This window comes from Nansenia antarctica (assembly GCF_963989245.1).
Source record: "Nansenia antarctica genome assembly, chromosome: 5".
In the NCBI taxonomy this organism is placed as follows: Eukaryota; Metazoa; Chordata; class Actinopteri; order Argentiniformes; family Microstomatidae; genus Nansenia; species Nansenia antarctica.
In genome coordinates this window covers 9,054,812-9,071,568 of record NC_137690.1, presented here as the reverse complement: position 1 = coordinate 9,071,568, position 16,757 = coordinate 9,054,812, and the positions used below count along the sequence as shown (strand labels likewise).

General features: G+C 44.6%; 1 protein-coding gene across 1 annotated transcript in view; it reads left to right on the top strand.

Annotated features, from left to right (window-relative positions):
• The window catches only part of kcnt1b (potassium sodium-activated channel subfamily T member 1b), a gene marked incomplete at its 3' end in the record, with an annotated part of 55,690 nt that overhangs the window by 24,895 nt on the left and 14,038 nt on the right, over window positions 1-16,757 (top strand). Inside the window, exons 3-17 of the mRNA XM_080532599.1 lie at window positions 2,454-2,550; window positions 3,329-3,377; window positions 3,777-3,836; window positions 4,642-4,716; window positions 5,148-5,231; window positions 5,999-6,093; window positions 6,418-6,598; window positions 7,293-7,457; window positions 7,704-7,840; window positions 9,240-9,303; window positions 9,705-9,813; window positions 10,464-10,572; window positions 11,979-12,128; window positions 12,701-12,933; window positions 15,364-15,577. Coding sequence (XP_080388725.1) covers window positions 2,454-2,550; window positions 3,329-3,377; window positions 3,777-3,836; window positions 4,642-4,716; window positions 5,148-5,231; window positions 5,999-6,093; window positions 6,418-6,598; window positions 7,293-7,457; window positions 7,704-7,840; window positions 9,240-9,303; window positions 9,705-9,813; window positions 10,464-10,572; window positions 11,979-12,128; window positions 12,701-12,933; window positions 15,364-15,577 — 1,822 coding nt within the window. The remainder of the gene's footprint in view (window positions 1-2,453; window positions 2,551-3,328; window positions 3,378-3,776; window positions 3,837-4,641; window positions 4,717-5,147; window positions 5,232-5,998; window positions 6,094-6,417; window positions 6,599-7,292; window positions 7,458-7,703; window positions 7,841-9,239; window positions 9,304-9,704; window positions 9,814-10,463; window positions 10,573-11,978; window positions 12,129-12,700; window positions 12,934-15,363; window positions 15,578-16,757) is intronic.

Genomic DNA, 16,757 nt, shown 5'->3' with positions numbered 1-16,757 from the left:
GGTGGAGTGCACTTATCATTAATGCATTAATGGCTGTGTTGTTGCTGTTGGCTGTGTGCTAGTCATTTTCTCCAAACACCTTTGTTCACCTATCGTTCACAGAAAAAACAACTCAGCCAAATAAAAATCTGAAAGTAACCTGTAGGGGGTTATAGCTGCTGCTGAACTATTCCATTTAGGTGTGCTATTTGTACTTGTTGAGTTTATTTTTTCAAGCTTGGTGTTTTTTTTTTTGTCTACCTCTCTGATGAGTTAAAGTGTCGTAAAGTTTCAAAAGACTGATTGAAAAGTAGGATTGCCTTTTCTAATGCAGCTATAGCACCACCCTCTGACTCACAGCTGTAACTACAGCCTAGTGGATAGAAGTGCGTGTGTGTGTGTGTGTGTGTGTGTGTGTGTGTGTGTGTGTGTGTGTGTGTACGTGCGTGCGTGCGTGCTTACAGTTTGTGCGTGCGTGCGTGTGTGTGCGTGTTGTGTATGTGTGACTGTGACTGACCATGAATGTGTGTTACGTTTGTGTGTTGCTTATGTGTGTTAATTTAGCCTTACGCAAATGATGATAACGCCTTCATTGTTACTGAATCCTGGGTTGTGGCCTCCCTGCGCATTTTGTCATTTTGACATTCCACTCACATTCCCCGCCAAACCAGGTCACAAAAGACATTCCCCACTGAATGTATACATTGTTGATCTTATAGTGTAACCTTTGACCCTGTCTTTAATCCCCCTGCTTCAAAAATAAAAGCGTGTTGTGACAGACTAGAAAATCAGCAGTGACGGCCTGCCAGATCAGCCTAGAGCCCTGTTAGTCACGCCTCTGTGCATAGACAGATAGTCACTTTGGCCAGCCAGGACAGCAGCCGGGAGCAGCATCTAAAGGGCAGCAGCACGCAGGTTCAGGTCAGGAGAGAGAGAGAGAGATGGTAAACCTGTCAGGTAGAATAGAGTCAATTTCATTGGCTAGTGGGACCACAGCCTGTGGTGGGGAGCGTTTCTCAGATTGAAGAGCCATCTCTTCAGGCTACAGCTTTATTGTCCCTCCTAAAGACCTCTTTGTCCCCACTACCCCCCCCCCCCTGTACAGTTTCTCTACTGTAAATAAACACATTTTAAGCACTTCTAGCATTGTGACTGCCAATGGCCCCTAGCATCGATTTATTTTTCTTATTATGACCGATAGGATAGATGATTCACTTACTTATGTGTTTGTTGTACGTCGCTTTGGATAAAGGCGTCTGCTAAATGGCGAACATGTAATGTAATGTTTCTGGTGGGAGGTGTGACAGTGACAGAAATTCTCCTTCGACGGGCAGAAGTGCAGCTCAAGAATACATTTCCACATTAAAAACACACATAGGTCACATACATTAATACATACAATAAAAACAGACAGACAAAGCAGTGTTTTTAAAATGTAGTGCCTATTTTTTTTTTTTATGGTTTTAAACTCAAAACCAAGACTACTGGATAGTTAAAGCTAGTGTTATTATTGACACCTCGTGAGCTTAGAATTATAAGGTTCTATCTCCGTTTAGGGTAGTTCAGAGATATTGAGCGTTGTAGAATCAGCTTGTCGGTAAAACGATGGAATGGATCAATCTATTGAGGATTGTGATCTTAAATGTGTTGTGTCATCTCAGGATAGATTAGGTGCGCAGCATACACGATTTGACAAGGAAATAGAATGTTCAACACGGGTCGGAATCTCTGTACTTGATTTATTAAGACAGTCAGCGAATGGTTCATCAGCACAGTATCTCAGCATCGGCATTCAATGACCATTCCACGACATTCAACGACCATTCAACGACATCATTATGACATACAGACAGGCTTAAATACTCTCTCGACCACCCTCTATCTGTGCCCTGGCGCCTAACCCCCAAGGTCTTTAAGATAACAACCTCTCGAGTCTGCATATTGTGGCGTTATTGCTACCCCTGAAGAGCAGGCTGACCTGGAAGAAACAGAATGTGTGTGTCTAAGTGTGTGGGTATGTGTTATGTGTGTGTCTGAGTGACATGAGAATAGAGTGTGTGTGTGTGTGTGTGTGTGTGTGTGTGTGTGTGTGTGTGTGTATGTGTTATGTCATGTGTATGTCTGAGTGACATAAGACTATATGTTTCTAGAAAACCCCATAAGATCTCACAGCATCAAAGTTTTTACATTCCATTATGTTTTGTGAGATGGAACCTTTGTATTTTATTAATTACTAACTCAAAAATGTCAACATTTTAAAAATAACACCACACAGGCATTAATAAACACCTAATGGATCAGATTATGTAAAAAACTCAATTTTGACCAAAATGGAGATAGAACATTATAATTCTAACGTCACGACCTGTATGGCTAAGACAAACAACATGCTTATCCTTTTTCACTAAGACATGACTGTCATGATTGCGATCTAGGCTGTGACTAGATGTTTTGTGTTGTGCTTGTTCTCTAAGGCCTGAGAATCCGGATGTTCAACTTCTCCTTGAAGCTGCTGACGTGTCTCCTGTATGTCGTGAGAGTGACCCTGGACGACCCCGAAGCGACCGGGTGGTGAGACTCACATTCTCTGTCTCCCACTAGAGTTGATTGCACAGCACCTCGTAAAAGTATGGGTTACTAATGAGTTTGAGATAGACGTGCATCCGGTGATGCTCACAAAATGAAGGATGGTTGTTCCTTTTGATACTAAAATGCTAAAAAGGTGGCATTTATTGGAGGAATTGTCTGATTGAGTTTCTACCCCGTAAACTTAAATCAAATCATATTTGGTACTTGGATACTTTAGAGAACTTTCAAAGCTCCTCGGAGGCTGAAAATGGTGTTTCCTTATCAGTTTTGTAGGACACATAAGCCGAACAGAGCAGAAGCACTGTAGTACAGTGTATCGCAGTGTAGCGATGCAGCAGGGTAATAGGATTCAATTGTGTATCCTGCCAGCAGCACTTGAAACTGAAGCATGGCCGTTGTCACGGCAACACGTGCTGAGTGAGTGACGGTCTTATTACCCTCACTTTTCACTCATTTTTTTTTTTTTTCACGCCACACAATCCTTTTAAGAATGACTTCCTCTTTTCTCCTTGTTGTTATTGATGTCCTCTGCAGCACTAACTGTGCGGGTAATAGCACAGCTGTCCAGAATCTGAGTAGCACACCAGACTACACAGATATCAACTGGTGAGTGATCGGAGCGTAACGCCATGACCATAACATTGAATGAATGTGTTGTTATTATTGTTGATGTGTTTGGTTTTACCCTCACCCATTGTGTGGAGTCAGGGATACATTGTGTGTATAATAATCCACACTTTCATTTTGTTTTTGTAAAAAGGACGTTGATTTTCTGGGTGAATAGACGGGTTCCTGTATGGGCGATACAGGTGAGAGGATTGACTCAAACTCACTGTTTTGGAAAACAAGACAGTCTCACACATCTTTCATTGAATTGAGTTGCTGCATAATCACTTTACAGTGAGGATTGGACAGTAACAATACAAGTGTTCTGCCCTGTTGATGCCACAGACATCATACAGTAACAGTACGACTCCATTGGTTGGTACTGTATGCATTGAAAAAACTGAATCAGAACACTCAAGAAAGGGACAATCAACACCTAACAACACAGCTTCCTCCCCCGTGCTGGGTTTCCAGGATGATGGTGTGTTGATTGCAGTAAACGTGGTAATTGTTTTCCCTCAATCTCCTTCCCCCTTCCCTCCCCTTCCCTCCCCTTCCCTCCCCTTCCCTCCCCTTCCCTCCCCTTCCCTCCCCTGCTCCAGGTGACAGTGGCCTTGATCAGCTTCATGGAGGCGATGCTCCTCACCTATCTAAGCTACAAGGTACAGAACAGAAAGGCTCTTTTCTCTGCCCAGTTCATTCAGTTTGGACAGCATCATTAACAGACCCCTCGAACTCTAATGAATTTAAGATAAGGTGGCAGCATTCCATCGATTTGTGCACAGCACTGACTTTCCTTGAATGCAGCAATCCGTTAAAGTGCTTAAGTACCTATAGCTTTGAGTAATTGCAGTAAATTGTATTTACTTTTACAATGCCAGGAAAAAAGTATAGTGGATTGTTTTCGACACTTTTTGGGGGTAAAAAGCTGAGGGACGGGGCTACGGAAACGTAAACACTCTCAAATGTATAGATGGAGCTATGGGATCAAGGACTGACCACCCATGAGATCAAACAGTATTTTCTTCTGAGTGGGGAAGTCCCACACTTATTTTATTGGACAGATATAGTGAAAACAGACAGGAAAGTAAGGAGAAGAGGGCATGTCAGCAGGGCTTGGGCCGGATTCTAACCCATGCCGACATGGGCATAATATATGTGCACTGTAGACCACGGTGCTAGACCACTGGACCACCCCAGGCCACCAAAGTGATAGTTTTAACCATGTTTTAATAATATTGTTTACAAACAATGGAGTAGAACAAACTTATGAGAACAAGGGTTCTGATGGGGCTGATTGAACTAAGCGCACAAAGCAAGTTCTTCAAGAATCAATTACTGTATATTGATTGAATCATTAATGTAAAAGTAACAACAATTATGTACCAATACCAGATGTGCCTGTTAATGTAATGGAAACACAAACACCTTGGACAAACACTTATTATTCCTTGTTGTTGGTTTCAGGGGAACATATGGGAGCAGATTTTCCAGATTTCCTTCATCCTGGAGATGATGAATACAGTGCCCTTTATAATCACAGTGAGTAGTCGCCTTGATTCATGTCAAATCAATACCATAATGATTTACTTCAGTTTGTATATGATTTATAGTCCCTGTTGAAATATCAATTGATTTCAGACGGGCGAGCGTCTATTGGTTTTGAATAGCCTCTGATCTGATTGTGCATTCACGTCGTGTAAACCTCCTCTGATATCTCCGTTCATCAAACAGCAGGCTCTAAGCCCCCAACAGGGCTTTTGACAGTGTAGGTAATTAAATGTCACCTCCATAGCAATGTGAAAAAAATAAAATTATTGATAACAGTGGCACAAGCCAACAAGACAATTCCAGACATATGACTCTTTTCCACGGTTATGGTTTTTTATACAGTATATGTATATCAAAACTAGAAGACTGTGTGCATGCTGTGTGTTCTGGCCCCGGGCGTATTCATCCAATTTCCTTTTCAGATTTTCTGGCCTCCGTTGAGAAACATTTTCATCCCAGTGTTCCTCAACTGCTGGTTAGCCAAGTGCGCCCTGGAGAATATGATTGTAAGTACATGCTTGAACTACCAATACACATGGCCTTGCAGAGTGGGATAGCAGCATAGAAATGCATGCAGAGCTCTTCAATATGCCGAAGGCAAGCCGCAGGGAAATGCTTCATGGTCACGAAGGATCGGAAAGATCCCCATTTAAGGAACCATCGCTCAGTGAATCAGAGCAAACCATAAATGAGGGCAGTTTTGAGGGAGAGCCAGCATGTTTCTCTCTGTGCAGATGGTAGGGTGGCAGGGCCAAGGAGAACATTGAGTACAGTAGAGGCGTAGCGTCGAGCCATAGCGTTGGCCAGCTTGGAGAGGTGGAGGGGGTGGGAGGTGGTGGGTGCTCAATCAGGCAGAAAACATGAATAACGTTTCAGGTGTGACCGTGCGAGAACTCGTTTGGTGCCTCCTCAATCTGAAGGACGGGTTAGTTATCTACTGTGTTACTGTTTCATAGTGATCAGCAGGGCTGATATGGACCTGTTTGATGGAGCTCAGATAGATAGATAGACAGATAGATAGATAGATAGACAGATAGATAGACAGACAAACAGACAGACAGACACATACATACATACATACATACATACATACATACATACATACATACATACATACATACATACATACATACATACATACATACTGTACATACATACATGGATGGATCTATTGATCGATCAGTAGATAGCTAAGATGGATGGACGGCTATAGACAGACATATCTCTCTCTCTCTCTCACTCTCTCTCTTTCTCTTTCTCTGATCCTCTCCAGAATGACTTCCATCGTGCCATCCAGAGGACCCACTCTGCCATGTTCAATCAGGTGCTGATCCTCATCTGTACCCTCCTGTGTCTGGTCTTCACTGGGTAAGTGTTCCCTGATCAGAGCCTCTATCCCCTCCTTGCCCTGATGTCAATTATCACAGATCACAGGAATTAACACCAGTCGTCAGGCGTAACCGGCAGAACAATCGATTGTGTCATTCTAAATGATTGCACAGTTGAGAAGACGTATGCCGCATCGACTGAGGGATTATGGGTTTTGATCTTTTCCCTTTTACAGGCAGAATTCTAATTCGAAATCTATAGTTGTGATGGATTGTCTCCCTTTGAAGTTTCCCTCATAGTGAGGATGTTTGTGAGCAATAACAAGGTTGTTTGATTATCCGATCGTTTTGTGAACTCATGCAGGGCGTGTGGGATCCAGCATCTGGAGAGAGCAGGGAAGAACCTGACTCTGTTCAACTCTCTCTACTTCTGTATCGTCACCTTCTCTACCGTGGGCTACGGGGACGTCACCCCCCAGATCTGGCCCTCACAGCTGCTGGTGGTCATCCTCATCTGTGTGGCCCTGGTGGTCCTGCCTCTACAGGTACTGGATCATACTCAATACCGTTTTTTTTGTTTTTTGTCGGTAGAATTGAATTTGTCTTATGCTTTTGTAGTTAACAGTTGAGTGAGTCAGAAGAACGCAATGTATTACCAATCAAACAGAAACAGAGACATGGGTGTATAGAAAGGGGCACGTCAGCTTTAATGCGGCTGCTATACTAATGTTTATACAAGAGGGAAATAACCGCCTACATCAAATAGGTTTTCCTGTGGTAATAAGCTTCCTCCCTGTATCCCATTCTGACCCCTTACTTACACCCAGTGCTGTTTTGAGATCCCATAATGAGAACACGACAAAGCCCAGCTGGGACAGTGCGAGACACAAATCTGCATGATAAATAGCCTCCCCTATCAAAAGAGTACATTGTACTTGAACTACACAAAGGAGCAAGCCTAATTAAAGCCCATGATGTGTTTGTTTACTGGAGTCTGTAATCTGTTATCTTTCGGCTCTAGTCCCAACAGTATAAATTAGAATAATGAATAAAAATCGATATTAATGACCCCCCCCCCCAACCCCACTCCCCCTTCCCTGCTGACCTGCTGGATCTGCATTTTTTACTCTTCCTACATTATGCCGCCTTCCGAAAGCACATCAAGGTTGTTTGACCCTCAGTGGGCACCGTACCCAAGGTTGTTGCAACCCCCAGTGAATGTGTGTTGTGATTGGTCAGTTTGAGGAGATGGCCTACTTATGGATGGAGAGGCAGAAGTCTGGAGGCAACTACAGCCGCCACCGCGCCCAGACGGAGAAACACGTGGTGCTGTGCGTCAGCTCCCTCAAGATCGACCTGCTCATGGACTTCCTCAATGAGTTCTACGCCCACCCCAGACTACAGGCGAGTTAGATGACTTGGGTTCAGGAAGTGTTTTTTTTTGTTTGTTTATTGCACATATTTCATACAGACGAAAAAATACACCGAAATCAATCAATAAATCAATCAATCAATCAGTCAATCAATGTCTCTGTGTTTCCCAAAATAAAGTCAATCAATGTCTCTGTGTGTTTCCCAAAATAAAGTCAATCAATGTCTCTGTGTGTGTTTCCCAAAAATAAAGTCAATCAATGAATCCATGTCTTCCAGGACTACTACGTGGTCATCCTGTGCCCTACGGAGATGGACATCCAGGTGCGTCGTATCCTGCAGATCCCCCTCTGGTCCCAGAGGGTCATCTACCTCCAGGGGTCAGCGCTGAAGGACACAGACCTCATGAGGGCCAAGTGAGTGTTCTGTCTGACCAGCCTGCTCTCTCTTGGTTGGTCCCACTGTATGGAGAACACAATGTGTTTGATACCGTGATTCCTCATTTCATTCCATTGCATTTACAATGAGCCTGTCCTTCGATGTCTACCTCCACCAGCCTCCTACACCTAACAGTCAACCAATCCTTCCCCTTTACATCCCCTAGCCATCTGATCCAGCAGGTTAGATGGAGTTTCCACCACATTTGCTTTCACTGATCCAATCCTTTTGAGGTAGGGAAGTGTCCAGGTGTTAGGCAGGCCTGAAGGGGGTACTGACTTGGCAGACTTGGGCACAGAAGAGGGAGAGGGAGGGAGCAGAAAGTTTTGTGCAGTAACACCAACAGCTGAGGTCACAGTCACCATGCAGGTCTGGTGTGTGTGGTTACCTCAGATAAGACAAAAAGCCCCTAAAAAAAAGTCTTTGTAGAGTAGTTTAACTCAAACTGATATGATTTCGGTTGGAACATAGATATGAATCAAGGGTCTGTGTTGCTTTGTTTGCTGACAGATAAGAGAGCAGCGCAGGCAGTGAAAAGGTCAGCCCGGGACATGGTGTTTACCCACTTGGCTGTCCTCTCCCTGGGTATCAGCGTAATGGGATTTCACCGTACAAGCACACTGCTCATCCCAATCATAAAAACCAAGTGCCTTGCATCAATGGAAATTATAGCTGGACTAAATCGATTCGCCAGTATGTTTGGCAGCGTCCGAGGATGACCTGTCACAGCGAAAATACTGACGTTATACAGCCATTTTAACGGGTTCTTCCTTTTTTGTTGTAGCCATAGGGTGTTTTATGGCTTGGTGATGGATGTAAGCGTAAGCGGTATTACTGCGTGTCCTCAAGAGGCTGGCCTGCCTGGGATGGGGTGAAATGGACCCTGTCTTCTGCACCGATTTCCACGGCCATTCTTCCGAAACAAGTGTCGTAAATTCTCCTCAGTGTACACGGTGCTTTTCACACATGGCAATTCTCTGAGGAGAAAACATAGTACTTAGACCAGCACAGCAGAGTGCACATGATACACACATGCCCGTTTTATGAAAATAGCTTTTCTCACAACTCTCACTCTACTCACGCTAGCTGCCCAGAGCTTCCATTGTTTTTTTTTATAAAGCTTGCTCTCCTAGAAGAGAATAAAGATGAGGAGCTTGCGTTTTATTGTCTGCTTGTGGAGATATTTGTTCTGCGTCGCATGCTCCGTTATCCGACAGATACCGTGCAAAATGTTTTATAAAAGAGATTTTAAGGGCACAGTGAAAACCACAAGAACACATGAACAACATCAAGATACTTCTCTCCCATGGTGTGTGTGGTACAGTACATGTATGTCTCTCTCTCTCTCTGGGATAAGCATCAGTGTGTTTCCTTCAGGATGGACGATGCCGAGGCCTGCTTCATCCTGAGCAGTAGGAACGAAGTGGACCGCACCGCTGCGGTACGTTCACCATGAGAGACGAGTTCACACTCAGTCCCTTGCAATCATAGCTCAAATAATAGCCACGGAAATGCTCTCTCTCCATAAGATTATACCGAAAAAAAATCTGTAGCTCAATTATTGTCATTCCATTCTGTTTTTCTTTTCAAATAAGTCAAGATGGTGAAATGGAGAAATACACTGGAGATATGACGACAGTTCTGTGTAAATGAACATTGCGTTTCTGCATGCTTCTGCACACTCTGTATTTCTCGCCATTTTCAAGGCTCATAGAATCAGTCTTTGCTTCAAGGTTTTTCTTTATTATTATGTATTTATTTATTTATTTATTTGTGTCAGTGTCTGAGGTATGAGGTATCAGATGGAAATTAATAGCTTTAGACATGTGTGTTGTGATGCAGGACCACCAGACCATTCTGAGAGCCTGGGCCGTGAAGGACTTTGCCCCAAACTGTCCACTTTATGTCCAGATCCTCAAACCAGAGAATAAATTCCATGTGAAGTTCGCTGGTGAGTCTGCACTCTGTCTCTTTCTATTGCCCTCTCTGTCTGTCTGTCTGTCTCTCTCTGTCTCTCCCTCTCTCTCTCTCTCTCTGTCTCTCTCTCTCTCTCTCTGTCTCTCTCTCTCTCTCTCTCTCTCTCTCTGTCTCTCTGTCTCTCTCTCTCTCTCTCTCTGTCTCTCCCTCTCTCTGTCTCTCTGTCTCTGTCTCTCTCTCTCTCTCTCTCTCTCTCTCTCTCTGTCTCTGTCTCTCTCTCTGTCTCTCTCTCTCTCTCTCTCTCTCTCTCTCTGTGTCTGTGTGTGTCTCTCTCTCTCTCTCTTTCTCTCTGACACTCATACATACTGCACACACACACACACACACACACACACACACACGCACATCAACATTGATCTATTCATCGTTCTCTCCCTCATTTCTTCTTTCCTTTGCAAGCCATCAGTGGCGTCTGGTGGAGACAGAGATCTGAGGACAGGCTCGTTGTTGTCCATTGAATGGAATGAGGAATGGTGTCAACATCTCGTTCCTTCCCACGCAGCATTACAATAAGCCTGTCCTGTCCGATGTCTGCCTCCACCAGCCTCCACTGCTCTACATACAGCAAGCGCTAGTTACCTCTCCTGGATATTCTAACACACAGTGTTGTGGTGTGTATGCTAGATCACGTGGTGTGTGAGGAGGAGTTCAAGTATGCCATGTTGGCCCTGAACTGCGTGTGTCCAGCCACGTCCACTCTGGTCACCCTTCTCGTCCACACCTCCCGCGGACAGTGAGTACACACATTTACATTTACATTTACATTTATATTACATTTACATTTTTGGCATTTAGCAGACGCCTTATTCCAAAGCGACTTACAATCAATACATTTGACTAAGCAAGTGAATCATCAATCCACCAGTCGTAGTCGGCCCGGGGGCCATCGGCAGTCTCAGTGATAGAAGGAAAAACGTGTTTTATTTATAAATAGACCCTGGAGAACAGAGAAGCAGTACAAGGCGGGGCAGTAGAAGTCATAGGGGACGCAGTAAAGGGGAAAAGCGGGTGTCTCAGGAGACGCAGTGCTGGGGGGGTAGTAGATGTCTCAGGAGGAGCAGTTAAGGTGTAACCTGAAGAGATGGGTCTTCAGTCTCCGACGGAAGATGGGTAGTGACTCTGCCGTTCTGACAGCCGTGGGAAGCTCATTCCACCAGTGGGGAGCCAGTGTAGTGTAAGTACACACCATTAACCTTCCACTCATGATCCATTGATGATTGATTTCAATACATTTCTAATCTAATCTTCCCTCCCAGTGTGAACTCTACCATGAAACAGCGGGTACTGAACGGATACACAGAAACCCTTGTTGGTTTGGCTTTCAACACTGTGTTCCTGATAGATTGCCTCTGCCACTGTTTTAAACATGAGTCGCAGCATTGGACAGTGCCTATTACCATAAATCCCGCTGAAAACGCTACTGCATTACTGCTGATTAACCTGTGCCTCGTTTCCCCCATAACAGCCATAAATCCGGCTTTGTTTTTGCGGCATTGTGCAAGGTGATAACGACTTATCAACACTGTATGCACAGCGTAACCCAGGGCGAGAATTGTCATTTTCTTTATTAATGGAAAAAGTATTTTTTCCGCGTACGTGACAGGTTCCTAGAGACTCATCCAGGCTGTGTTTCCCCGAGGCCATCAGATTGATTACAGGTTGTGAGAGAGAATAACGACCATGCCAGGATGACCCGAGAACACTGTAGTCTCTACAATGTAATTATAGAGAGGGACATTAGGAGAGGGAGTAAAAAGCCCATTAAAGTTTGATTGGCTATTTGTCTGGGCCAGATGGAGCTGTCAGTCAAGGGGAAAGTGTAGAGTTGCAAATCAAGGCTCATGGCTCTTCAGTAGCAGACAGTGGAGGAAACAAACCGTCACGCCTAGCAAAGTTTAGAACCAATTCCAAAAGTTGTAATTGAAATTGAGAAAAAAAACTTTTCAATCCTCACAGAGTTGACTCAGATTGACTGAGTTGAAATGGTATTGACCGCAAACCCTGGAGCTCCCCTCCAGTTTCTAGGGTAGTTAGCGGTCCATCACTCTGTCCCTCTCAGGCCCTCACTCACTCAGCTCTAGAGGAGCTCAGTGACGGGAGCGCTCACTCTGTTCTGTGGTGGCGGTGCCGCTGTCGCAGGGAAGGCCAGCTGTCTCCTGAACAGTGGCAGAGGACGTATGGCCGCTGCTCGGGGAACGAGGTCTACCATATCCGCCTCGTGGACAGCAAGTTCTTTGGGGAGTACGACGGGAAGAGTTTCACCTACGCCTGCTTCCATGCCCACAAGAAGTGAGTTGGGTTGACATTTTGCACGTCGGTCGATACTCGTCATTATGTGTTGTGGTTGTTGTTGGTTTTTTTAGAGTAATTTAAGACAATTGGAGCGGAGGGGAAGGGGGCAGCTTGTGTCCTCGAGGGCCCACAGTCATTCTGGTTTTCATTTCCCTTTGTGCTTAATTCAGTTAATTGATTTAGGTTAATTTGATTTGAATACACTTTAATGATTAGCCAAAGACTTCACCCAGGTTACGCAGTTACGGTATAATTAAATCTCTGATTACAAGGCAAAAACGAAGGATTAGGAAAAAATTAGAGAGTGTGTCTGTGTGTGTCTGTGTGTGTCTGTGTGTGAGTGTGGGTGTGTGAGTGAGTGTGTGTGTGTGTGTGTGTGTGTGTGTGTGTGTGTGCGTGTGTGTGTCTGTGTGTGAGTGTGAGTGTCTGTGTGTGTGTGTGTGTGTGCGTGTGTGCCTGTGTCTGTGTGTGTGTGTGTGTGTGTGTGTGTGTGTGTGTGTGCATGTGCGTGCACCCGCGTGTGTGTCAGTGTGTGTATAACACCCTACCCTCTCATTCATCTCCCTCAGGTACGGGGTGTGTCTGATCGGGGTGAAGCGGGAGGATAACAAGAGCATCCTGCTGAACCCGGGTCCCCGCCACATCATGGCCGCCCCCGACACCTGCTACTATATCAACATCACCAAAGAGGAGAACTCAGCTTTCATCTTCAAAGAGGAGGAGAAGAACAAGGGCCTGCCCGTCTCTGGCCTCTACAGCGCCCCCTCCAGGCTCCCTGTTCACAGCATCATCGCCAGCATGGGTGAGTGGGCGACAGAGGGAGGGAGGGAGAGAGAGAGTGTGGACGGGGGGGGATTAGGTGGTGTTTTTTATAAAGGTGTGAATTACTGAGGAGGGAGGGTGTCTCGTGTAAGGGTAGGGAGAGGGAGACAGGAGGGGAGAAGCTATTGCAGAGGTGAGTGAGTGAGGGAGGGAGTGAGTGAGGGAGGGAGGGAGGGAGGGAGGGAGGGAGGGAGGGAGGGAGTGAGTGAGTGAATGAGTGAGTGAGTGGGTGAGTGAGTGGGTGAGTGGGTGAGTGAGTGAGTGAGTGAGTGAGTGAATGAGTGAGTGGGTGAGTGAGTGGGTGAGTGGGTGAGTGAGTGAGTGAGTGAGTGAGTGAGTGAATGAGTGAATGAGTGAGTGAGTGAGTGAGTGAGTGAGTGAATGAGTGGGAAGAGGGACCAGAGGGATGGGTGAGCAGGGTTTAGGTAGGAGAAAGGGAGGAAGGAGGGATGGCTAAGTCTCATGTAGGGGCGAGAGGTAAAGGGGAGAGGGGGATGGGGAGACCAAGGGTTGAGTGGATGGGGAATAGTTGTTGTGTACAGTATATGGGCTTCAACATCTGCAGGCTCAGAAACATAATAGTACACCTAGTATGTGTTGACATTGGTGGTTATGGTGGCTGTGTGGTGTGCCTGTGCCATTGTCATGCATGTGACCCATAACTTGCTTTCTTTCCTTTCTTGGCTGACTTTGTTTTATTGTGTTTTTTTCTTTGACTTGTGAAAGTTGATCAGACCTCTGCGTATGGTAAGTTTGTGCATGCTGTTAGCATATTGTAGCATTGTGCAATTAAGAAGGAAAGATTGTCACTGGTGGAGGATATTTCTTTCCACTCCATAATTTCGTACGCTTGAAATGTTCACTAAATGTAATTGTTGTTAATCAATACATTTTTTGTAGGCTATTTATGCTTTCAATTCAACAAATATTTTTCCGACACGTCAACATCGTTGCTATGTATGATGTTTCATACATGGATATGATATTGACATTATGCACAATGTCTATGTGTTTTGCATGGGATTCTGTGTTGCTTTATTTTCAGTATAATATGCTTATCTTTTAAACCCATAAGTGTTGTTGCTACCCACTACAACCAGACATTTGACTTGGTAGCCCTCTATAAAAAGATTGCAGTTGGTCTTCTCTGTTGTGGAAGGGAGCTATTACAATTTGCAATTGTCCATTGGTACAATGATGTGAACCTGAGCATTTTATTCAGTAAACTGTACCGATACCAATGTTTTAAAAAAAAATGTGTATTGAACTGTTATGGGCAAAGCACAGCATAGATTTGGAATATACTTAATTAGATTGAGAGGAACACCACACAAGATACAGTACAATGACAGATGTTGATCATTATTAGAACAGCTCAGATATTGTATACTGTATACTGTTGAGGATTTTAAGCCTACTCTGTTAAGCCTACTGGCCTATTTGCGAGAACAATGTGACCTTTTATACAATGCTGTAATTAAGATTTCAGGAAAAAGAGCGCTATACAGTATGTCAGGAATTATAATTCATTATGCCTAGCATTTAAGGTGCCATAAGTAGTTTTAAATGCACTACATAGATTCAATACGCTCTACATCGAGCATTATAAGGTGCATTACTATCTGGCCCGTATAGAACATTGTCAGTGTACTGTCGGTCTTATCATCAATGCAATATAGTGCTTATCACAGACCAGCAAAAACCTTAACATAACATCCAAGCAACATTCTACTAACTACTAACATTCTAACTACGCCATTCTTCTATTCTACTAACTAGTGTTGTTCCGATACCATTTTTTGATCCCGATACCGATACCGATACCTGACCGTGCAGTACTTGCCGATACCGAGTACCGATCCGATACCACGGCGTTTGAAAAAACAAAACAAAAAAACATGTTTTTTGAGCCGCATACTCACCTCGATGTAAAATTATTGCTAACACTTAGTCTGGCACTGCTCAAAACCTTTGTAAAACAGGAAAAAATACCAACAGAGAGTGAATACTATAGAACTTTTTTTTATTGTCTACCTGGTATGGTGACAAGAAAATCAACCCCTTATAAAACCTGAAATGTGGCTCTCACAGATGCCAATCAGTGCAATATCCATTTAAGATATAAAACAGTCGTAGTAGTAGTGCAACAGCAAGTGAACATTTACAAACAAAATAACTTTAGTACTTAAAAAAAAAAAAAAAAAAAAAAACGGAATTTGTTTTTTGTTAGTACTCGCCGATACCGATACCAGCATTTTTGTGCGTATCGGTGGCCATGCCGATACTAGTATCGGTATCGGAACAACACTACTACTAACGTCCAAGCAACATTCTACTAACTACTAACATTCTAACTACAACATTTTTCTATTCTACTAACGTCCAACCCACATCCTAACACCTACTGCAGGTACAGTAGCCATGGACCTCCAGAACCCGGATCCCCAGGAGGACAGCAGCAAGCTCTCCCTGCCCACAGAGAACGGGTCTGGGAGCAGACGACCCAGCATCGCCCCTGTGATGGAAATAGCTGACTCCAGTGCCATCCTGCCCTGCGACCTCCTCAACGACCAAGAGGAGGACGAGTCCAACCATTCAGACGAGGAGGGCTCGGTGGGATCAGAGTGAGTGTCCAATCATGGGAGGAGAGGGAGAGGGAGAGGGAGTGGGAGGGGCTTGGCGTGAATTTGTTCCGATTTTGCTTTTATGGGGCAAATCTTGAATGACTCCTTGTCGTCTACTGCATTGTGCACTATATGGGAAGGCGATGTCATTTGAGATGTGACCTATGATGTGACCTATGAGTCAGAGGTGACCCCCCCCCCGTAATCTGTGTGTCCTGATGTGTTACGGAAGTGTTGAGGTGGTGATGAATGGGTGGGATGAATAAAACGTCAACCCTCTCTCTCCAGAGGGGTGTGTTCACGGACGGTGGTTTATAGATCCTCACAGATCATAAATCACATATAGGCTGGACCGATTACCCTTTTTTATGGTGCTGTATATTTCTTTAACGCCCCCCTCCGCCCCCTCTCTCACTTTCGGTCTCTCGCGTTCGCTTTTGCCTCATGTTCACTTTCTCTCTCTCTCTCTCTGTCTCTTGCTCTTTCCCCTTTTAAATAATTTTGATACTGCAGAGGAATAACATTTAGCCCTTAGACCACAGTTACATAAACCCATAGCTGAATCACACACACACACACACACACACACACACACACACACACACACTCACTCACTCACACACCCACACTCCACACTCACTCACACACAGACACACACACACCCACACACACACACACACCCACACAGACACACACACATCCACACTCACACACACTAGCATCCTGCTGTATGACACATTGAGTGCCACTGGGCCTGGCAATGTCACAGTCCCCAGTCCCAGTCTCAGTCCACACTGCCCCTCTCAGGCTGCTCTGTGCAGGGCTGGCCACTACAAGCTCTCAAAGACACAGACGTAAATCAAGCCTTTTCGCCTCCAGCCTCCATTATGTCCTGCCTCCTGACGCATGGTTAGTTTCAGTGCTGTGAGTGATGTCAGATGGACTGCTGGGAGAGGGAAAAAGAAATTGCTTTAACACTAGAGGCCCTGGGCCCTTCTCACTAACTAAAGCCTGGTCCAGAGGTGTCCGTTTGAAGACTTTAGATAGATAGATAGATTGTATTGATGTGACTTTATTGATTGCAGAGGGGAAATTGAGGTGTGACAGCAGCTCACACCACAAACGACAACAAAATAGAAAGTGACAATTGAATAATAGAATAAAATAAAAATACATCTGA